We start from the raw sequence: 24,183 nt of genomic DNA, 5'->3' as shown, positions 1-24,183 counted from the left end.
GGCTCTGCTCCGCCTTCTTTAACTCTCTAATATCTTTTTAGGGTAGGGACACTTCGCCCTGAATGCGGATATCGAATTCGTGCCATTGTAAACTATGACGCTGAACGCGTTAGAATCCTAGAGAGAACATCGGACAAAGCGGTGTTTATCCCCTCCTAATGTTGGCGATATTTGCGAGGTACAAAAAATTTTCCGCAAAGAGGTGTTGCACTGCGGGCTGTCGTTTGGAGTCGGCTATAAACAAAGTCCTTAATCATTGAGTTTAAACTTGAATCGAAAAGCACTCATTATCATATGTGAGAATTTTCCCTTCTCGGGCTAGGTGCCATCCCTCCCCTAATGTTCTGATTAGGGGAGGGATGGCACCTCATACATTTCGACTCAAATATGGATATCAAATTCGTGCTGCACTTCCAAATCCCTTTAATTTGAGCCCCATATTGCCATGGCCGGTAAATATAAACCATTTGGAGGGTGTTTTGGGGCTGGGGCGGCCATTGGCACTTTGCACGGAAATGAAGTTCAGTTAAGGGGGTGTTTAGGACGTTCCCCAAAACACTTGGCTCCAAAAGTGGATATCAAATTCGTTTTCTACTCTCAAATACCTTTCATTTGAGTCCTATATTGTCATAATGGATCAAATAACCCATTTGACGTATCTTTAGCAGGAAAAGCGCCACCTAGACTTGAATGCTAATTTTAAAGTCTTATTCGTAATCTACTCTCTAACACCTTTATTGAGTCCCATATGGCCATGGTCGGCTAATATGCCCGTTTGCGGGTTTTTGGTGGTCGGCGACCTCCCATTACTTGGACCTAATGTTTTATGCCATATTTGTAATCTACTACCTTATACTTTTCATTTGAGTCCCATATTGACATGAACTTCAAATATATCTGTTTAGAGGAGTTTTGGGGTTGGGGGACCGCTAAGTATTTGGAAACAAATTTTAAAACCATTTTCGTTTTCTGGTCTCCAATGCCTTTCATTTGATACCTTTAGTGTGCCCATCGGACCACTTTCGGATATGGGTGCCGTTTTTGGGGTAAGGGGGAGGGTCCGCCCCCACCCGATATCTAAAATTTTTATAGTCTATGTTTCCTTCCAGACAAACGTATACAATCTATGAAAATTTTAAGAAAATCGGTTCAGCCAAGTATCATATAGTCATCATGGGTCTAATGGCGTTTTTGAGGGGTGGCGTAACCCTCTATACTTCGATCTGACTTTGCATGTCAGATTCGAAATCTACTTCCGAATACCTTTAATTTGAGCCCCATATTGAAATTAACGTCCAATATATTGGGTTGCCCAAAACGTTATTGTCGGTAATATAGTCGGCGTTGACAAATTTTTTCAACGGCTTGTGACTTTGTAATTGCATTCTTTCTTCTGTCAGTTATCAGGTGTTACTTTTAGCTTGCTTTAGAAAAAAAGTGCGCGAAATTTTGTTTACATTTGTTTGTTTGGTGTCAATTTTGATATGGGTACCACATATATTGAAAGAAATTCATTTAACAAACCGAATCAACGCTTGTGATATGCACCTTAAACGCAATGAATTCGATCCGCTTTTAAAACGAATCATAACTGGAGATGAAAAATGGATTGTTTACAACAACGTTAGTCGAAAACGATCATGGTCCAAGCATGGTAAACCAGCTCAAACCACTTCAAAGGCTGATATCCACCAAAAGAAGGTTATGCTGTCTGTTTGGTGGGATTGGAAGGGTGTGGTATATTTTGAGCTGCTTCCAAGGAACCAAACGATTAATTCGGATGTTTACTGTCAACAATTGGACAAATTGAATACAGCCATCAAGGAGAAGCGACCAGAATTGGTCAAACGTAAAGGTGTCATATTCCACCAGGACAACGCTAGACCGCACACATCTTTGGTCACTCGCCAAAAACTGAGTGAACTTGGCTGGGAACTTTTGATGCATCCACCATATAGCCCTGACCTTGCACCATCAGACTACCATTTATTTCGATCTTTGCAGAACTCCTTAAATGGTAACACTTTCGGCAATGATGAGGCTATAACATCGCACTTGGTTCAGTTTTTGCAGATAAAGGCCAGAAGTTCTATGAGCGTGGAATACTAAATTTGCCAGGAAGATGGCAAAAGGTTATCGAACAAAATGGCAATTATATATTTGATTAAAGTTCGTTCTAAGTTTTATTAAAATTGCATTTAATTTTTTTTAAAAAATCCGCAATTACTTTTTGGGCAACCCAATATATTAAGGTCCCATTTTAACCAACCCCCAGAGGTCAATTTGATTTCTTTAAAAAAATGCAGCAATAAATTGAATTTAGTATTGTAAATGTTTATAAGAAAACATGGTACTGAGTAGCCAAGATTCGGTCAGGCCGAACTTTTCCCCTTTTGACTTGTTTAAAAAATAAAAACTTTCTTCTCCGAATTATTCATACATCTTTTAATAGATCTAGGCCTCATGCTAAAGAAACATTTGTAACAAAGATTACCTACTTAACATATCATAAATAATCTCATATTTATTAACAAGAAAAGTTTACTTTGCGACAGGCACAGAGGCAATGGTTAATGCCATCTGTGAATCCAAAATTCACACGGTTATCAAAAGTAAATGAAGCTCATAGAAAATCACTCAATTTCAACTAGAGAGTAGTAGGTAGTAAGGCACTCAAAGCACGATTTCTTATCTTCAATTCGAGTGTTCAGTGTATACTCTTTTTTCGAAATAGGCTCCTATGAATTTTCTATATAAATATAACATAAACATCACTATAATTCAGTAAAAATTACCAACGATTCGAAAGGTTTCCTGCAGTGTTTTCCTGAATAAATTCCCGCTGTGAAGAATTTTTGTGTGGCATTGACCATTTGCCGGTGAAAGTGAAAAGTGTTAATATGAAACTTTTTTGGGCGCTATCAGCCCTATTGGTGTTGACATGGAATCGTCACGCCGAAGCCGCCTGCGGTTATAAGGTAGGCCCATTAAGTGCATAGTGAATAGTGTTGTACCACCACAATGTGAAATGTTTGATAAACAATTTTATTAAAAAAGTCAGAATTTAAAAGTTTAAAGAGAAAACAAAAAGACTGTTATCAAAGATATACAATATGAAGAAAAAAAAATACAGTTATCCTTGCAATAACAGCCAACCAAAAACAATTGATGTTTAACGCACATAGGCAAAGAAAAATAATTTAAATTTGCTCAAAGAATCTTTTTTATATAAACGGCCTTATTCGCAAAACCTTATGAAGCCTTAAAATAGGTTAATAAAGATTTGGGTGGCCCTGAAAAAATATTACATTTGTGCTTTTTTTCTAAAATACCTTTTATTTGAGTCTCATATTGCCATAGTTGGTAAATACGCCATATTTGGGGAGTGTTGTGGGGGTAGTGGTTGTGGGGATAATATCAGATTCGGTTAAGGGGGTAATATCAGATTCGTGTTGTACTCCCTTTCATTTGAACCCCATATTGCCATGGTTGAGATATATGTCCTGTTCGGGGGTTTTTAAGGTTGCGTCGGCCTCTCAAACCCTTGGTCCGAAAATGGATATCACATTCATTTTCAATTCACAAATACTTTTTACTTGAGTCCCATATTGTGATGAACGGTGCATATTAGCGTTTAGGTGGGTTTTTGGGTGGGGTGGTCCCCTGAGACATCTCACCCCAAATTTGTATACCAAATTTTTGTTTTTTGTTCACTATAAGAGTGCAAACAAAAGTTCGCATAAATCGGTTCTCCCATCTTCGAGATGTGGCCTTTTTAATAATAAGGGGAAAGGGGAAGGTTCTGGCTCTCCTTTAGCTATCAAAAGATTAAGTACCTTATTTTCACCATGAAAATTTTAAGAAAATCGCTCCGACCGATTTTGAGTCTATATGGAATACAAAAACAAAGAAGAATAAGTAAAAGCGTGCTAAGTTCAGCCGGGCCAAATCTTGGGAACCCACCACCATGGATTCTGCTAACAATTTATACAAAATAAATAATTTTATTCTATATACCAATCCTTTGTCAAACCAGCAAAAATTAAAGCTTCTAAGAACCGAACAAGGATAAACGATAGACCGGTTTATATGGGAGCTATATCAGGTTTTAGACTGATAGGGACCATATTTGGCACAGTTGTTGAAAGTCGTAAGAGAACACTGCATGCAACGAAAATTGTGGCTTCCAGGGGCTCAAGAAGTTAAATCGGGGTATCGGTTTACATGGGAGCTTTATTAGGTTATAAACAAATTTGAACCGTACTTGGCACAGTTGTTAAAAGTCATAAAAGAACATCACATGCAAAATTTTAGCCAAATCGGATGAAAATTGCGGCTTCCAGGGGCTCAAGAAGTCAAATCGGGAGATGGGTTTATATGGGAGCTATATCCAAATCTGAACCGATATGACCCATTTGCAATCCCCAACGACCTACATCGATTAGAAGTATCTGTGCAAAATTTCAACTGTGCATTACGCGTTCGACCGCTATCCAGATTTCGACAGACGGACGAATGGATATGGCTAAATCGAACCAGAATATCGAGACGATCCTGAATATATGTACTTTATGGGTTCTAAGATCAATATTTCGAAGTGTTACAAAAGGAATGACTAGAATTAGTATACCCCCATCCTATGGGGGTTAAGTTAAGTTCTTTTATACCATTGATCGCATGTGACAAGTTCTTCGAATGTTTTTTATACCCACCACCGAAGGATGGGGGTATATTCATTATATCATTCGGTTTGCAAAACATCGTAATATCCATTTCCGACCCTATAAAGTACATATATTCTTCATCGTCGCAAAAATCTAAGACGATCTAGCCATGTCCGTCAGTCCTACCGTCTGTTGAAATCACGCTAGATTCTTTAAAAATATAGATTTCCAATTCCAATTTTTGCCCATTAACGTTCTGCTAAGGAACAGGGACTAACTTCTCACACATCAATGAGTGCAGTCTGATTCAGGTTTAAGCTCAATGATAAGGGACCTCCTTTTTATAGCCCAGTCCGAACGGCGTGCCCCAGTACGACACCTCTTTGGAGAAAAGTATTACATGGCATAGTACCTCACCAGTATTGGCAGCATTAGGAGAGGAAAACCACCGCTGAAAATTTTTTCTGATGGTCTCGCCAGGATTCGTACCCAGTCGTGCAGCGTCATTGGCGGACATGCTAACCTCTGCGCTACGATGACCAGCGCAGAGGTTAGCTAAAACTTTGCACAGATTCTTTTTTTTGTTCATAGGCAGGTTAATTTTGATCATGGGAACATCGGACCATATCTTGATATAGCCCCCATATAGGCCGACCAGCCGCTTTAAGGTCTTAGGCCCATAAAAGCCTCATTTATTATACGATTTTGCTGAAATTTGAAACAGTGAGTTGTGTTAGGCCCTTCCCTCGGCTATATGGGTCAGATCGGTCCAGATTTGGATACAGCTGCCATATAGACCGATCTCTCGATTTTAGGTTTGGGCCTATAAAAGGAGCATTTATGGCCCTATGTCGCCGAAATTTTACACAGTGATTGGTGTTAGGCTTTTCGACATTCTTATTTAATTTGGCCCAGATCAGTCCAGATTTGGATATAGCTGCCATATAAGAGCTTCGCCATAGTTATTCAATTTGGCCCATATCGGTCCAGATTTGGATATAGCTGCCATAAAGACAGATCTCTCGATTAAATGTCTTGGGCTCATAAAAGGCGCATTTATTGTCCGATTTCGCCAAAATTTGGGACGTGAGTTGTGTTAGGCCCTTCGACATTCCTCGGAAATTTGGCTCAGATCGGTCCAGATTTGGATACATCTGCCATATATACCGATCTCTCGATTTGAGGTTTGGGCCCATTATTGTCCGATTTCGCCGAAATTTGTGACGTGAGTTGTGTTAGGCCCTTCGAAATCCCTTGGCAATTTGGCTCAGATCGGTCCAGATTTGGATACAGCTGCCATATAGACGGATCTCTCCATTTGAGGTTTGGGCCCATAATAGGCGCATTTATTGCCCGATGTCGCCGAAATTTGAGACAGTGGTTTGTGCTAAGCTCTTCGACATCCTTCTTTAATTTGACCCAGATCAGCCCAGATTTGGTTATAGCTGCTATATACACCGATCTCTCGATTTAATGTATTGGCGCCATAAAAGGCACATTTATTATCCGATTTCGCTGAAATTTGACACAGTGCCTTATGTTAAGCTTTTTGATATCCGTGTCGTATATGGTTCAGATCAGTCTATATTTGGATGTGGCTACCAAAAAGACCAATATGTTGTTGTACAAAATTGAACAATTGCTTGTACTTATTTGACCACTCAATATCCGTGTCGCATTTGGTCAAAATCGGACCATGATCGGACGTGAGATAATTTTGCCCTCAGATTCTTAATGGCATTTTTATCAATACCAAGGTTATAAAAATGATTTTTTTCTATTATTACAAATAAGTGCCTATTTCTTGAGCTTCATCGAATGTTGTATGTAATGACATTTGTGCTACCGGAAGCACAGATGGTATTCCTGTTAATAACTCGTTATATTTTAGCAGTTAATGAATCTAAGTATAATGAGTTAACCATTATTTTACATGTCAAAAATAATGACATGTTCTTACCTAGTTTTTGCTGGGCTGAATACTTTATGCAGCAACTCGATAAATAGCGACTCACAATGTGAACTAGAAGACTTAAAAACAGTTATATACAGTTACCCATTAGATATGTGCATCACCACACTTCCTCCCCTACCAGAGTTTTGACGATCATTTTGACATATTCTATATACAGGCATGAATACCATACAGTCCGATGTATCCAAAGTATGCCACGTTTTAGAGATAGAACGCAGAATAGAACACAGTTCAGGCTCTTTTCAACGTAACCTAACCTAATGTCACTTAAGGTAGTTCCCATGAAATCACAAACTCTAAGAGTATGGGTTTTAAAATACTCCCCCATAATTTTGTTACGATCCGCAACGCTATTTAATTTTACTAGTATGTTTCTCTTTCCATTGATGTAGAACTCATGGTTTATATCATATTTTGTCAAGAAAACATTGAAAATGGCAGCAACTGTTATAACAGGTAGCCCAGTCGCTCAGGTAGCCACTAATTAAAAAATCAACACGATTCAATCTTCGGTACATGGCTTTAAATCCAGCTTCCAAAATAGATATTTTAGAGAATGTGCTTGCTCAAAACCTTTATACGCTCATTGCACTTGGTATTATCACTTTTAATTGTATAAAGGCACGCACTAACTTCGCCTTTTATATCATCAAGGGCCAGTTGATGAGCTGATCCGCAGATCTGCAATTTCTCCAACATTGAAATTGCGCTAGCCTACGATGATTCATGTCCTCATGATGATTCAAATGTCCTCAAACATGCAGAAAGCTTAAACCATCAACTTGGGATGGATCATTCCTTGTGTTTGCCACTATCAAAAATATTACGAGCTGGAACGATACAAACATCTTTAAATATATAGATAGCTGAAAACGGCGTCTTTACATACATCATCAATCATCTCTGGAGTTTTTGAGTTAAAGAATAACTTTTTACTTCAAATGTAAATTTTTTATATATTTTTTTTAATTAATTAATTTTTAATTTTTTATCGAACAAATTATGTAGTTCACTCTTCTATCTGTCATTGACTCTGGCATTGATCTTCATTATGCTTCATTTACTCGTATATATGATATCTATGGTTTGTCCAATAGAAAAGTCCCGTACTATGATATTGAATATCTGCAGACTGATGATAGAGCAAGTAGGTTTTCCCCCTTAATTAATTACTAATTTAGTTGCGGCACATATTCACCATGAAAAGACTATTTAATTAAATTTGAGTCATTATTGTATGAAATTCTTAGTTGTCTACCCTTTAGCAACATCAATAGACCATGCTTTTGGGTTATCATTTGCATTAATATGGAAGATAAGATTATATTGCACTTGTGATATTTGGTAGCAGTCGGTATTTGCACCTAAGAGGCATATTAAATTAATAAATCTTACTAATAAATGTGTTTATTTCCTTTCATTTTGGTTTAGATTAGATTGAAGTTACTAATGTGTGTTAGTATAAAATCAATATGAATTATTTGCCATAATGTTTATTATGGGATGAGATCAATTGAAATAAACTAGAAAGTGGTGCCAATAAAAATTACTTATAAAAAAAAACAAATATTAAAAAATAACAACGTATAGAATAAGACAATTTTTGATTGTTTCTCTTTTTCGGGACGGGTTCAATGATCGCAGATTTTTCTTTGCAAATGGAAAAGGAAAGCCAGAGGTTGCATCAAACATCGATCACTATGGGACACGTTTCGTAATTTGGATTAGAATTACTCATCAGTCATATTAGGTGTGAAAGCTTCAAATGCCGTACGTTGGTATGCTGTATTTATGGCGAATAAATTGCCTCTATGATATAAATACCACCATGCTAGACAACCCTGTCTATTAGTTGTACTTTCCCTAACAGGCAAAAAACTTCAATATAAAAAAATTCGGCAGAACTCGATCGGGATTCGAGCCTGGGCACACGAAGCAACAGCGAGAGCCGTTGCCCAGCGTTCAAAGCCATCAATACACCTTCCAACAGATTCACAAAATCATGGGTGTACCATGAGAGTAGTGTAATTGTGTAGACAAAAAATCTGCCATTACACAAAAACACATGCATTAGACAAGGTTTTTGAGCGTGATTAATGTGATAGATTAACAGGGAGCAACAGCGAGAGATGTTGCCTAGCGTTCGAAGCCATCAATACAACTTCCAACAGATGCACAGAATCATGAGTATACCATGGGAGTAGTGTAATTGTGTAGACAAAAAAATCTGCCATTACACAAAAACACATGCATTGGGAAAAGTACAGCTAATAGACATGGTTGTCGAGCGTGGTTAATGTGGTATTTATATTATAGAAGCGTTTTCCCAACAAAATTGGGAAAACGTACGGCCCTGGAAACCTTCACACCTCATATGGCTGATGAATAATTCTAAACCAAATTACGAAACGCTTCCCATAATGGTTGGTGTGTGTTGCGATCTCTGGCTTTCCTTTTCCATTCGTAAAGAAAAATCTCCGATCATTGAGCTTGTCTCGAAAGAGAAACAAAAAAAAAAAAATTGTAAAATTTAATGATCTTAGCCCTATCAGCAAAAGACTTCAAAATGAAATTAAGGGAATGTTAGGAGAAAAGGAATAGTAACAATGTGAACAATTATAGTAATAACAAGTAAAAAGGCATTAAGTTCGGCCGGGTCGAACTTTGGATACCCACCACCTCAGGTATATATGTAAATCCCATTTCGTCACAATCCGGTGAAAATTGGATAACTTAAGCACCCAAATTCGGCACGGGCATTGAGTGGTCTAATATATATGTCACTATTCAATGTTGTAGAACAAAATATTGGTCTCTTTGGCAGATATATCCAATTACAAACCGATCTGAACCATATTAAGGTCGGATATCGTGAGGCTCAGAAAAACTCACTGTTTCAAATTTTAGCGAAATCGGCTAAAAAATAAAGCTTTTATGGGCTTCAGACACTTTATCAGCCAAATCGGATAAGATTTGCGCCCTCTAGTGGCTCAAGAAGTCAAGATTCAGGATCGATTTATATGGCAGCTATATCAGGTTATGTACCGATTTAAACCATACTTAGCACAGTTTTTGGAAGTCATAACGAAACACGTCATGCTAAATTTCAGCTAAATCGGATTGGAATTGCGCCCTCTTGAGACTCCAGAAGTCAAAACCCCTGATCAGTTTATATGACAGCTATATCAGGTTATGGACCGATTTAAGCCATACTAAGCAAAGTTTTTGGAAGTCATAACGAAACATGTCAAGCTAAATTTCAGCTAAATCGGATTGGAATTGCGACCTCTAGAGGCTCCTGAAGTCAAGACCCCAGATCGGTTTATATGACAGCTATACCAAGTTATGGACCGATTTCAAATAAAATTAGCACAGTTGTTAGATGTCGTACTAAAACGATATATGCCAAATTTCAGTTTAATCAGATAAAAATTGCGCCCTCTAGAAGCTCAAGAAGTCAACACCCAAGATCGGTTTATCAAAACATGGACCCATATGGCTCATTTACAATCCCAACCGACCTACACTAATAAGAAGTATTTGTGCAAAATTTCAAGCGGCTAGCTTTACACCTTCGAAAGTTAGCATGCTTTCGACAGACAGACGGACGGACATGGCTAGATCGACTTATAATTTCATGACGATCAAGAATATATATATATATATATATATATATATATATATATATCTTTTGGGGTCTTAGAAGAATATTTCGAGGAGTTACAAACAGAAATACGAAATTAGTATACCCCCATCCTAAGATAAAAGGTATAAAAAAAAACTAAACAGATTCTTTTTTTGTCCATAAGCAGGTAAAGTTCGATGATGGGCTTCTTCGGACTTTATCTTGATATAGCCCCCATATAGACCGATCCGTCGATTAAGGCCCATAAAAGCCATATTTATTATCCGATTTTGCTGAAATTTGGGACACTGAGTTGTGTTAGATCAGTCGATATCCTTCTATATTTCAACCCTGATCGGTCCAGATTCAGATAAAGCTGCCATATAGACCGATCTCTCGATTTAAGGTCTTGGGCCCAGAAAATACGCATTTATTGTCCAATTTTGGCCATAATTTGGGACAGTGAGTTGCGTTAGGTGCTTCGACATTCCTCTTTAATTTGGCCCAGATCGGTTCAGATTTTGATACAGCTGCCATATAGACCGATTACTCGACTTCAGGTTTTGGGCCTATAAAAGGCGTGTTTATTGTCCGATGTCGCCGAAATTTGGGACAGTGAGTTGTGTTAGGCCCTGCAACATCTTTCTTCAATTTGGCCCAGATCGATCCAGATTTGGATATAGCTGCCATATAGACCGATATCTCGATTTAAAGTCTTGGCCCCATAAAAAGCGTATTTATAATCCGATTTCGCTGAAATTTGTCACAGTGACTTATGTTAGACTTTTCGACATGGATATTGCTGCCAAAAAGAGCAATATTTTGGTCTACGAAATTGAACAATGACATGTACTTATTAGACCACTCAATGGCCGTGCCGAATTTGGTCCTAATCGGGCTATGGGGCCATAAATTATGCATTTTTCGCCGGACTGTGACGAAAGCTGGTTTACATATATACCCGAGTTGGTGGGTATGTAAAGTTCAGCCTGGCCGAACTTAACACCTTTTTATTTGATTTTACTATGAACCATAATAATAATTCTCTATTCGAACACTCAATAGTGTGTTCAAAATTATGACTCACTAGCTATTTGATAGCAAGTCCAATATTTATTGTCGTTTGTTGATGTTGTTTAAAAGATATCAATAAGTGAATGCTTTCATTTTCAACATCTTTGTAATCTTGAAATGTGATATCGTTTACAGGCTTGTCCCGCTTCCAAGGCCAACATGATAAACGTGCATCTTGTGCCACATTCCCATGATGATACAGGCTGGTTGAAAACTGTCGATCAATATTATTATGGCAGTCGCAATGGTATACAACATGCTGGAGTTCAATATATACTCGATAGTGTTATTACGGAATTGTTAAAGGATTCCAAGAGAAGGTACAACAAATTGGTTACAAAAAATGATATAAGGAACTAATTTTAATTTTTTTTTTTAGATTCATTCAAGTTGAGTCTGCTTTCTTCTTCAAATGGTATAATCAACAAACTTCTGCAGTACAAAAGAATGTGAAGACTTTGATTGATGGCGGTCGTCTGGAATTCACTGGCGGTGCCTGGAGCATGAATGATGAGGCAGCGGTACACTACCAAAGTGTGATTGATCACTTCACTTTGGGATTGAAGTAGGTTTTTTTTATTAACATTACCAAAGAACACTTTTGAATTTTGTAAACCTTTATAGAACTCTTTCTGCAACCTTTGGCGCCTGTGCCCGCCCCCGTGTGGGCTGGCAAATTGATCCCTTTGGTCATTCCCGCGAAATGGCTTCTCTGTTTGCCCAAATGGGTTTTGATGGTGAATTCTTTGCCCGCATGGACTATATGGAAAAGAATGAACGTCTTAACAATATGACCGGCGAGGTGATATGGAAAGCTTCTGAAAATTTAAATAGCGAAATTTCGGAAATTTTCACTGGTGTTCTGTACAATCATTACTCTGCTCCTCCTGGCTTCTGCTTTGATAATTTGTGTTCGGATGATCCCATTATTGATGGTAACAGTTATGATAATAATGTCAAGACTAAGGTAAGTTGGATTATAAACTTCAGTATTGAAGGTTTTAAGTATACAACTCGGTTTGTTCTTCTTTAAGGTTGATGATTTCATAACGTATATCAATAAAATGGCCAAATATTATCGTGCCACTGACTTATTGGTACCCATGGGTGATGACTTCAATTATGAAAATGCTGCCATTAACTATGGCAACATGGATAAATTGATAAAGTAAGTGTTGAAACCAGGATATGATGTGAAATTTTGGAATTATTTCTAAAAGGCTATTGGATTTTGATCAAAGGGGCTGTAAGACATTCAAATAATACTGAGTTGGTTAGGTTAGATTGAAAAGAAGGTGCGGATATTAATCCGCGTCATATCTCTATGGACAAACACTGAAGTAAGTAATCGACTTGTTATGCGTTCTAAATACTTACAAGTAAAAGCGTGCCAAGTTCGGCCGGGCCGAATCTTATATACCCTCCATCATAAATCGAATTCTTCAAGTTCTTTGAATAAATTTTTCAAATATATATGAGCTATATTAAGCTATATATAAGACCGATATGATCCGTACTTATCATGGCAGTTAAAAGTTATAGAAAAATACCACCTCCAAAATATCAGGCAAATCGAGTTACAATTGGGCCCTCCAGCGGCACAGAAATTCATTGGATAGGAATTGCGCTCTTTATAGGCTCAAAAAGTCTAATCGGGAGATCGGTATAAAAGCCAGCTATATCAGTGGTTGGAAGACATATTATAACAATATGATCTAAATTTCTGTCAAAAAGAATAAGAACCGATCTTGGGTTATGTAAACCGATATTGGGTCTTGACTTCTTCTAAAGGGTGCACCAGCTCAAGAAGTCAAGACCCAAGATCGGTTTATATGACAGCTAAATCAAAACATGGACCGATTTGGCCCATTTACAATCCCTACCGACCTACGCTAATAAGAAGTATTTATGTTCCGTTCCAAAACCTCTATCTTTCCTTCCAGGTTTCCTATCGTCGGCTCGATTATACCGCGAAGTTGTGACTATACTCCCTGATGTTTCAATATTAGGATATTAGGAACATATCCTAGTCTTTCGAATCTAGAGAAAGTCGGTGATGGTTCCATCGTCAGGTCCCTTTTCGATAGGTTGTATTGAGTTTCCCGTGCCTACAATGCCTGATATCTATTGTCTTTCCAATGCTAAGAGAGTCGGTGGTGGTCTCGTCGTTGGGCCCCGTGTTCGTTAGGCGATACTGAGTCACCTGCCACTGCACGGCCCGATGTCTCAATATGAGTATCCTTGCCCATCCTAGACTTCCTAGGAATGAAGCCTTGCCTTGAATGTTGAAGGACAAAACCCAACTCACTGTTCCATATTTCAGCAAAATCGGATAATAAATATGGCTTTTATGGGCCTAAGACCCTAAGTCGGCGGATCGGTCTATATGGCAGCTTTATCCGAATCTGGACCAATTTGAGCCAAATTGTAGAAGAATGTTGAGGGGCTTAATTTAACTCACTGTCCCAAATTTCAGTAAAATCGCATAATAAATGTGGCTTTTATGGGCCTAAGACCCTAAATCGGCGGATCGGTCTATATGGGGGCTATATCAAGATATTGTCCGATATAGCTCGTCTTTGAACTTAACCTGCTTATGGACAAAGAAAGAAACTATGCTAAATTTCAGCTCAATATTCCTATTTTTAAAGACTGTGGCGTGATTTCAACAGACAGACGATCGGACATGTCTAGATGGTTTTAGATTTTTACGCTGATCAAGAATATATATACTTTATAGGGAAACCAGAGATTGTTGGCAGTCCAGCAACTAAGCACAGATTCCCATCTCGCCACTCGCTTCCCATTGACCATCCCTCCTACTATGATTAGTAGCTCGACAAATGCCAATCAAGCATAATCATCGTGTTTCGGAACTGAACATGATGGTAATCCGGATTTTATTGAGGGTTTCCTAACATTCCGGCACTTCGACCTCATTGTCCTCGAATCTGAGGCCTTGTAAACCGCCATACTATTCACACCAATGTGTAGTTTTGAGGGTGAAAGATCCATATCCAGGATTTCTCTTGGTGTAATATGGCTTAGATCTCTATAAAGAAAAAGATTTTCTACCTCCTTCTGTAAACCGTAGACCAAAGAGTGCTGGTATTAAAACGGAGAGTCCTGACATACATCCTTGGTTTTGAGGGAGATAGATTGGAATAACAAAGATTTCTGCCTGAAAGACAGAAGATTCGAAATACCTTCCAAGTTATTTGGAATCTACAAAGTTATATCCACTGAGGTTCAGGGTATCGAAAGTTCGACTTTAGTAGAATTCATTTTCTTGCTAAATATTTTCTTGCTAAATATGGCTAAAATTGATTGATTTCAACTCAGTATTTTTGATTTTTTTTTTTCAATTTGTTTGCAGATATGTCAACGAGCGTCAAGTGCAAGGTACCAAGATCAATGTCTTCTATTCCACACCCGCATGTTACTTGAATGCCGTGCATAATACCATTCGCACCTGGCCAACAAAAACCCAGGATTTCTTCCCCTATTCCACGGATTGGCATACCTATTGGACGGGCTACTATAGCTCACGTCCCACCCAAAAGCGTTTTGAGCGTGAAGGCAATCACTTCTTACAAGTGGCCAAACAATTGACCACCATTGCAAATCTCACCTCTGCTGCCGTTACCCAAAATGTCGATAAGTTGCGCCAAGCAATGGGTATCATGCAGCATCACGATGCCATTACTGGCACAGAGAAGCAACATGTGGCCTATGATTATGATCGCATGCTGACGGATGCCATCAATGCCGTGCATAATAATACTCGCGATGCCTTGCAGAAACTTTCCAATCTCACCAGTGGTGAATTTGCCAGCTGCCTGCAGTTGAATATGAGCATCTGTGAATATTCCCAACATAGTCCGAATAATTTGGTGGTGACTCTGGTGAACCCCTTGGCGCATCACTCTATGCAGTATGTAAGGATCCCGGTTAAAAATGGCACCTACAATGTCACCGATATATATGGCAAAATTGTACAATCCGAAGTGGTACCCCTGCCCAAGGAAGTGGTGGACCTCACACATTTGAGGGCCAATGTCAGCCAACATGAATTGGTGTTCTATGCTTATGTGGAAAAGATCAGCCATTATTATATTAAGACTGTGATTCAACCCAGAGGCCATGATGAGGTTAGCGACGAATCGCAGGCTAAGGTGAAAATGCCCAGACGCTTCATGAGGGAGGAAAGAACTAAAACTGAAAAGACAGTAGAAAAGATTGAGCCCAAGGCTGTGGGCGATGTTGTGGTGCAAAATTCGGTAAGTTTTTGTAATAGACAACTTTACGAATTTCTCTCTAATTCCCCCATTTCCCTCTTGCACTTACAGCTCATCAAATTGACCTTCAACAGCAATGGCATTTTGTACAATATCCAAATGAATGGCATCACCGAGAATATCAACCAAGAGTTCTACTACTACAAGGGTGCCTATGGCAATAACATGGAATTCAAGAATAGATCCTCAGGCGCCTACATCTTCCGTCCCAATGGTACCGAAGTCTTGGTCAGTCCCAAGGCAACTCTGACCATCTATAATGGCAACATGGTCAAAGAGGTGCATCAACGTTTCAATGAGTGGGTCTCGCAGGTGATTCGCATATACAATGGCATCAATCGTGTGGAATTTGAATGGTTGGTGGGACCCATACCCATTACCGATGGTATTGGAAAGGAGGTCATTACTCGTTTCACCACGAGCATAAATAATGCTGGAGTCTTCTATACCGATTCGAATGGTCGCGAAATGTTGCGTCGTATTCGCAATGGACGCGAATATTTCAAGCCCAATCTGACGGAGAGCGTTTCGGGCAATTATTATCCTGTCACAGCTCGCATTGCCATGGAAAATGCCAAGAGTCGCTTGGCGCTTCTCAATGATCGTGCCCAAGGTGGCTCCAGCGTTAAGGATGGCTCCTTGGAGTTGATGTTACATCGTCGTCTATTACGTGATGATGCCTTTGGTGTAGGCGAGGCTCTCAATGAGACTGTCAATGGCAAGGGTTTGGTAGCCCGTGGCAAGGTCTATTTGATACTCAGCCCCACCAATCAGGCACAAAATATCTACGAACGCATGGCCCAACAGGAAATACATTTGCCCTTCTGGAAATTCTTTAGCAACGCCACCAAGTCCACCAACAAGGTGCCACCACGCATACTCAACTTTAACTCCTTGCCCGTTCAAGTGCAGGTTCTCACTTTGGAGCCCTATTCACCCAATGAGCATTTGCTGCGTTTGGAAAATTATATGGACAAGAATGAGACCAGCGCCACTACTTTCAGCGTACGCACCCTCTTCGATATGTTGCATGGCACAGAGATACGTGAAACTACTTTGGATGGTAATCTAGCTTTGGGCAGCATGAGTCGCTTCAAGTTCCAACCGGATGGCAAGACACCGCCCAACAAAGTGGAATACTACACCTCCAAGTATACTCCCTTAACGGCTGTGGCCAAAGATCCTGAGACTAAGTTCCGAATAACCATGGATCCCATGCAAATTAGAACTTTCATCATTAAGTGGAAATAAAAGTTAGAGGCGATGAGATTAAGCGTGCATTGATGATGAAAAGCTGTAAGATGTTGGTGTATTAAGCAAAAATAAATTTTGAGATTTTTTATAAATGTAAGAATTGGTGTCTATTTTTTTTAAGATAAGAGCAGAGTAAAGATAGAAGCGAACGTAACATGTGTACAAGTAAGAATGCGAAAGCACGTATCGTGTTAGGATGTGAACGAATTGCATTAGGATGCAAACAGATCGCGCTAGGGTGCGAAAAAAGAATCGAATTTGGTTTCGAATGAACAACTTATATCTCTTTACGATGCAAACGAATCGCGTAGGGATAAGAACGAATCGCGTTAGGAAGCGAACGAATCGCATTATGATGCCAACGAATCGAAGTTGGATTCGAATGAATAACGGTCGCGCAAGGATGCAAACGAATCGCTTTAGGAAACGTAATACTCATATTGCAAAGAAATCCCGTTAGTATATGAAAGAATAAAGGGCGGATAGGACCCGATCGCGTAAGGATACGTACGAATCGCTTTTGGGTGCGCTTACATCTCTTTACGATGCAAACTTATCGTGTTACTATGCAAACGAATCGTATTGGTAAAAGAACGAACCGCGTTAGGGAGCGAACGAATAGCATTAGCATGACAACACACCGAGTTAGGATGTGAACGAATCACATTATGATGCGAACGAATCGCTTTAGGGTGTGCTTATATCTCATTACGATGCAAACAAATCGTGTTAGTATGCAAACGAATCGCGTTGGGATAAGAACGTATCGCGTTAGGGTGCGAACGAATCGCATTAGCATGCCAACGAACCGAGTTAGGATGTGAACGAATCACATTAGGATGCGAACGTATCTAATTTGGATTCGAATGAACAACGGTCGCGCTGGGATTCAAACAAATCGTTTTAGGAAACGAAATACTCACATTTGAGTGGGAAGGAATCCCGTTAGTATGCGAAAGAATAACAGGTGGATAAAACCGGATCGCGCAAGGATAAGTACGAATCGCTTTAGAGAGCGCTTATATCTCTTTACGTTGCAACCGAATCGTGTTTGCATGCAAACGAATCGCGTTGGGATAAGAACGAATCGTGTTAGGGAGCGAGCGTATCGTATTAGAATGGCACCGAACAGAATTAGGATGTGAACGAATAGCATTAGGATGCGAACGAATCGAATTTGGATTTGGAAATGAAAGAATAACGGGCGGATAGGACTGGATCGCTTTAAAGTGCGCTTATATCTCTTTACGATGCAAACGAATCGAGTTGGGATAAGAACAAATCGCGTTGGTATAAGAACGAATCGCCTTAGGGAGCGAACGAATCGCATTAGGAAACGAAATACTTTACGAAATATCGTTAGTATGTGAAAGCATAATGGGCGGATATGACCGGATCGCGCAAGCATACGTACGAATCGCTTTAGGGTATGCTTATATCCCTTTACAATGTAAACGAATCGCTTTGGGATAAGAATGAAACGCGTTAGGATAAGATCGAATCGCGTTGGGATATAAAACAATAACGTCCGTATGTGGATCGCTTTAGGATCTTTCTCTTTTCTTGCGGTTGGAATGGAGTTATTTAACCCAACCAACATTATTTAGGTTCAATCAAAGAATAAAAGATGGTTTAACCAGACGTGCAGGAATGACGTCATATGGAAAGAGGAGTCGTTTATTGGCGTTTATATAAAATGCCAGTAATGAGTTGCTGCGCCAAAAGATAAGAACTTCGTGTGCCAGACTACATAGAAGCGAAAAGTCTTCACGAACAGCGTCTTAATGCCAAAGTTCTTGTTTCTCCAAGGGAAAGTAAAAGCTTTTGGTCGTTTGTAAAAAGAGTGAAGCGCTACTCATCGGCTATCCCTACTCTCATTAAAGACGACCAGATATCCACTGATCTGGTTGAAAAGGCTAACTTGCTGGTTGATATGTTTGCGGGAAATTCTTCCCTGCCGGAAAGAGATCAACTATTCCCCGTTATTGAAGATGAATCTAGTTCCATGCCTCAGATAAATTTTCGAACACATGGAGTTCAAAGGGTTCCTACAGATCTCGACGTAAATAAATACCCGAGCCCGGATGGCATATCGTCAATTGTTTTATGCAAGTATTGTTCGACGCTCGCTCGTCCATTACGCAACTTTTTTAACTTTGCTTACCGTGCGGCTGTTTTCCCGGTTCGTTGGAAGATTGCGAACGTGCAGCCTATCCTTAAGAAGGTTGAGGCAACCGACCCTGCGAATTACCGACCAATAGCGCCATGCTCCGCACTTTCCAAGGTTATGGAGAGCATGTTCAATTACCATCTTGTGAGATACCTAGAGTTGAATGGTCTTCTTAGCGACCGACAATATGGGTTCCGCAGAAATCGCTCCCCTGGTGAACTGATGGCATTCCTGTCTGAACGTCGGAGTCGCTCTATTCACCAGTTCGGTGAGAGTAAGGTCGTGGCTCTGGATATCTCCAAGGCATTTGATAGGGTCTGGCGCGGTACACTCCTTTCAAAGCTTGGCGCTTTAGGTGTCGGTAATAACATTGCTCGATTTATATCGAGTTTTCTCAGAGATCGCGCTATAAGAGTTGTTAAGATGGGTACGCATCTGACTAATAAAGATTGACCACAGGAGTACCACAAGTCTCTGTCCTTTCTCCCTGTCTTTTTCTAATTTTCATTGACGATCTGCTGGATCCTATTTCAAATCCAATCTACTTGTTCGCTACATGGCAGCAACCTCTGTCATTTATTTTCATTCAACCATAGGCCGAGTCTTCGAGAGATTGAAGATAGCAGGCGGATTATGGACGTAACACTCTGCCAGGATTTGCTGGCCATTTCTGAGTGGGGTCGAGTGAACAGAGTAGATTTTAATGCACGCAAGACGCAGTGCTGTTTGTTGTGCCATAAACCATTCACTGATACTTTACAATCGTCAATATCTACCGACGGTATATATATCAAACAGTCGGAGGCTTAGATGTTCTGGGCATGAAGATTCAATGTGATGTCCATTGGTCAACACATTGAGCTCTCTAAAGTTGTTCGATCTCCGAGTAACTCTGGATTTCTGTAAGGGTCTGGTGTGGATGACTGTCTGGTCAATGAGACATTTTCGGTCTCTACGACGGCTTTCCGTTTACCTCTCTTTTTCTCGACCTAATTTCGTGTCGCTCTATCTCTCTTATTTAATTTCTTTCTAGGACGAACATACAAAGAACTAGAGGTCTTCGAGCAGTTGTCATCTGCGGTTGCCAGGCGCGTGTCCTTTAACCTAACATAATCCTGCTCTTGAAGGCCACCGTGGCGCAGAGGTTAGCATATCCTCCGTTCAGCGTCATAGGCAGCGGCCCGTCGAATCCTGACGAGACCATCAGAAAAAATTTTCAGTGGTGGATTTCCCCTCCTAATGCTGGAAACATTTGTGAGGTACTATGCCCCTTTTCATTGAGCTTAAACTTGATTCGGACTGCACTCATTGATTTGTGAGAAGTTTGCTCCTGTTTCTTTGTGAAATGTTTATGGGCATAATTTGCAACATAAGTCTGTTCACATGGTACAGCGTTATTTTGAAAGTCAAAACGTAACGGCCAATATATAGAAAACGCAGCAGTGTGGCAACACCACAACGATGGCTACAAAACAAAGATGCCAATACTATTGGACCGGCAACGCTGTTGACAGCTGACTACGTTTGTGAATGGCTTTGTTTAGAGAGCAAAACCGAGTAGGCGACAATTTTTACATCAGGTGAAACCAACTAGCCGCCGCCGAATAGGATTTTGACTAAGCCGCCGCAACCGAAGAAATGGCCTTGGTTTTTTTTGTGGTGGTGAGTGTCTGGTTGATCTCCGCCGGTCGTTTTTACACCGCGGCGGCCATCGGTTGGGATACAACAGCTGCGACGTCGTCATAGGTTGTTCGTCTTTTCAACGCGGTCTTCATCGGTTGCGATACAACAACTTAGCCATCGTCCTCGGTGGAATCACCGACTGCTGTCGCCGCTGGATGTTTTTATACCTCAGTTTAGTTCTAAAATAGACTATGTCGGAGTATAACTTGATATAGCCCCCATATAGATCGATCTGCTGGTTGAAGGTCTTAGACCCATTAAACCTACATTTATTATTCGATTTCACTGAAATTTCGCACAATTTGTTATGTAAGGTTTCTCATTATTCGTAATGAGTATGGTCAAGTTCGAGCTATATTTGGATATAGCTGCCATATGGACTGATCTCTCGATTTAAAGTCCCGATTTAAGCGTATTTGCTATCCGATTTCGCTGAAAGTTTACACAGTGAGCTATGTGGTCGTCTTTGTATCCGTACCCTATATGGTTCCGATCGGTTTATTTAGTGATATAGCTGCCATATATATCAATCTCCCGATTTTAATCCCTGGTTCCATAAGAGCAGCGTTTTTTAATCCGCGCTGTATTACGCCCTTCGACTTGCACGTTCAATGGGGCCGCCATTGGTGTATATTTGGATATGCAAATTGCAAATTTTCCCCGTGAACATTCCACTAAGGAACGGAGGCCACCATAGCGCAGAGGTTAGCATGTCCGCCTATGACACTGAACGCCTGGGTTCGAATCCACCGTAGCGCAGAGGTTAGCATGTCCGCCTATGACGCTGAACGTCTGGGTTCGAATCCTGGCGAGACCATCAGAAAAAAATTTCAGCGGTGGTTTTTCCCCTCCTAATGCTGGCAACATTTGTGAGGTACTATGCCCCTATGTGAGGTAAAACTTCTCTCCAAACAGGTGTCGCACTGTGGCCCGCCGTTCGGACTCGGCTATAAAAAGGAGGCCGCTCATCATTGAGCTTAAACTTGAATCGGACTGCACTCATTGACATGTGGGAAGTTTGCCCCTCTATGTTTGGATATAGCTGCCATATAAACCGATTTCCCGATTTAAAACCTTGAGCCCATAAAAGGTTTATTTATTATCCGATTTCGCTGAAATTTGGCATAATCGTTCAGATCGGTCTATATTTGGATGTAACTGCCTATAACCTATTTTCTGTTTTACCAACTTGAACAGTGAATGGTATTTATTACACTACTCGACGTCCGAGCAGAGTTCGGCCCAAATCCAAACCTATGTCGATCCGGAAATAGTTTAATACGGAAGCTATTTCAGGTTATAGATCGGTTTGGTCCGTATTTGGCGCGGTTGTTAAAAGTCGCATTGGGACACTACTTGCAAAATTTCAGTAAACTCGTATAACATTTTTAGCTTTTTTAGCACACCCCCTTTTCATCCTAACTTATATACATCTATACTTACCTCTTATGGTTTCCCTGTATGTCTTTGACATTTACTTTGTAATAGACATTTTATGCTTTCGCCTTCTTGGATTCAATGACAAAGAAAACTCTTTTTTTTATTATGCTAACTTCAGTTAATAACAACAATTTCTCAAAAAGAGACCTAATGGTGACTCAATTATAAAAAAATGTATCAGGTTGATATAAAATAAGCTCTAATTATTTTAGGCATAATAAGATCCATTATAAATACGAATATATTTTTTCTCTCAAAGCAAGAGATAACTAAACTTTTTACTAGGGCTACAACTAATAAAGATAATAGTTATAAATCTATAGTTTGACCTTCTATACGGGTGTTTAATATAAAAAAATACAATTTGTTCCTCAGCAGTATACAGGAGATGATTAGCTAAAAAAAATATTTTCGTTTATTATCTAAAACTAAAAGTAAACTCTGAGCAATTACTCTTGATCAAAAGGCACTTCATCTGTTTACATTGAGCAAAATTTCCTCTGAAGCTAATAACTAACATCTAAAGCGATAAGTAGGCTTATTACTAAAATAAACGACATTATTTTTTTCCTTAATTTAATTCTCTTGATTCCCAATTAAAATTAACAAAGGCACAGCTTAAAGGCCCAAAAGTAGGCTATGGTACTAATCTAAAAATCTGCATCCCAACCGGATAATTCATCGGGGGGTTCATTTGGATCACAGGGAAACTTATCAAAGTAACAGGTATCTGTGGGATGGGCTATGGGCCGTACAAAGGGCGGTATGAGTAATTGGCTCTGCAAGCCATCCCAATCAAAACCCAGGAACCATCTGTAAAAAATTAAAAGCAATTTCTTTAAAATAAGTTCTTATTACTTAACTCTAGACCTTGACTTACTTGTGTTTCTTGATGTCTTGTATGCCACCCTTTTGATAGCCCAAACGTTCGGCTGGCACATCACGGCATAGCTTTTTGATCAATTGCACTGCTGAGCGGGAAATGCGCTTGGGAAAATCTATCATATCAATGCCTTTTAATATAATATTGTAGGTCTTCATGGGATCATTAGCAGTAAAAGGAGGTCTGTGTACGCACACATAAAAAATGGAAAAAATTAAAAAAAAGTCTTTTTATCGGAGCGACAATTTCTACTTACGTTCCATTTAAAAGCTCATGTATCAATATACCCAAGGCCCAATAATCCACAGCACGATCGTGTCCCTTATTCAAAATGATTTCAGGGGCCACATATTCGGGAGTGCCACAAAAAGTCCAAGTTTTACAGCTATTGCCAATGTATTTGGCAAAACCAAAGTCCACCTTTGAGCAGAAATATGTTACAACATTAAAAGTATTTAAAATTTCCCTTTCTCCTACTCACCAACTTAACATAGCCTCTTTCATCCAACATTAAATTTTCCGGCTTCAAATCCCTATAGATAATACCCTTAGCATGTAGATACTCAAACGCCTGCAACACACAGCCTATGATGAATTGTGCAGCATTTTCCTCAAAACTCCCACGATCCCTTAGCATGGTCCATATTTCGCCACCCATGCAGGCCTCCAACAGCATATACACATATTTCTCATCACGGAATGTACGATATAGGCGACATATGAATGGCGAATTGCAGGTCATCATAATGGTTCTCTCCGAGAATACATGATCCTCTTGCTTGGTATCAACGATATGCCTTTTCTTGAGACATTTGAGGGCATAGATATCGACGCTATTCTTTTGATAGGCCTTTACCAGCTCCACCCTACCGAAACCACCAATTCCCAGAGTGGCAACGACTTCGAGATCGGTTAGCTGCAAATCGGGAAATTCTGGGTGGGGAAAATTTTAAAAACATTTAATTAAATTAGCTAAAATCTTCAAATAAATCAAAAAAGAGTATAAAAATATGGAAATTCAAGTTTAAAATCCAGTAAGAGTGTAAAGTTCAGCAGTCAAAATTTTATATTATTATTTTCTTCTTATAGCAAGAAATAAAAAGGAGTCCAAGATTCC

General features: G+C 39.6%; 2 protein-coding genes across 4 annotated transcripts in view; one reads left to right on the top strand and one right to left on the bottom strand.

Moving 5' to 3' along the window:
• The first annotated feature begins 2,785 nt into the window (after nt 1-2,785).
• On the top strand, nt 2,786-16,990 carry LOC106080498 (lysosomal alpha-mannosidase). Its single transcript, XM_013241885.2, has 7 exons — nt 2,786-2,978; nt 11,474-11,658; nt 11,718-11,903; nt 11,963-12,305; nt 12,373-12,506; nt 14,715-15,618; nt 15,688-16,990. The coding sequence occupies exons 1-7, from the start codon at nt 2,901-2,903 to the stop codon at nt 16,885-16,887; spliced, it is 3,030 nt and encodes a 1,009-aa protein (XP_013097339.2). The 5' UTR covers nt 2,786-2,900; the 3' UTR covers nt 16,888-16,990.
• A 5,585-nt stretch (nt 16,991-22,575) lies between these two features.
• Nucleotides 22,576-24,183, bottom strand: part of LOC106080489 (uncharacterized) — a 99,967-nt gene continuing 98,359 nt past the window's right edge. For all 3 annotated transcript variants that reach the window (XM_059364814.1, XM_013241869.2, XM_013241870.2), the window contains 4 exons: nt 23,548-23,999; nt 23,323-23,486; nt 23,064-23,249; nt 22,576-22,996 (listed from right to left, as the gene is read on the bottom strand). In XM_059364814.1, coding sequence (XP_059220797.1) covers nt 22,834-22,996; nt 23,064-23,249; nt 23,323-23,486; nt 23,548-23,999 — 965 coding nt within the window. In that variant the 3' untranslated portion in view covers nt 22,576-22,833. The remainder of the gene's footprint in view (nt 22,997-23,063; nt 23,250-23,322; nt 23,487-23,547; nt 24,000-24,183) is intronic.

The sequence above is a fragment of the Stomoxys calcitrans genome, chromosome 3 (genome assembly GCF_963082655.1).
Source record: "Stomoxys calcitrans chromosome 3, idStoCalc2.1, whole genome shotgun sequence".
Taxonomy (NCBI): Eukaryota; Metazoa; Arthropoda; class Insecta; order Diptera; family Muscidae; genus Stomoxys; species Stomoxys calcitrans.
This window is presented reverse-complemented; position numbering and strand designations above follow the sequence as displayed.

Bases quoted from the DNA above. Each gene is read 5' to 3' on its own strand.
- LOC106080498 (XM_013241885.2), top strand. From the start codon at position 2,901: ATGAAACTTTTTTGGGCGCTATCAGCCCTATTGGTGTTGACATGGAAT. The intron at 11,659-11,717 runs GTACAACAAATT...TTTTTTTTTTAG, and splicing joins TTAAAGGATTCCAAGAGAAG to ATTCATTCAAGTTGAGTCTG. The intron at 12,306-12,372 runs GTAAGTTGGATT...TTCTTCTTTAAG, and splicing joins ATAATAATGTCAAGACTAAG to GTTGATGATTTCATAACGTA.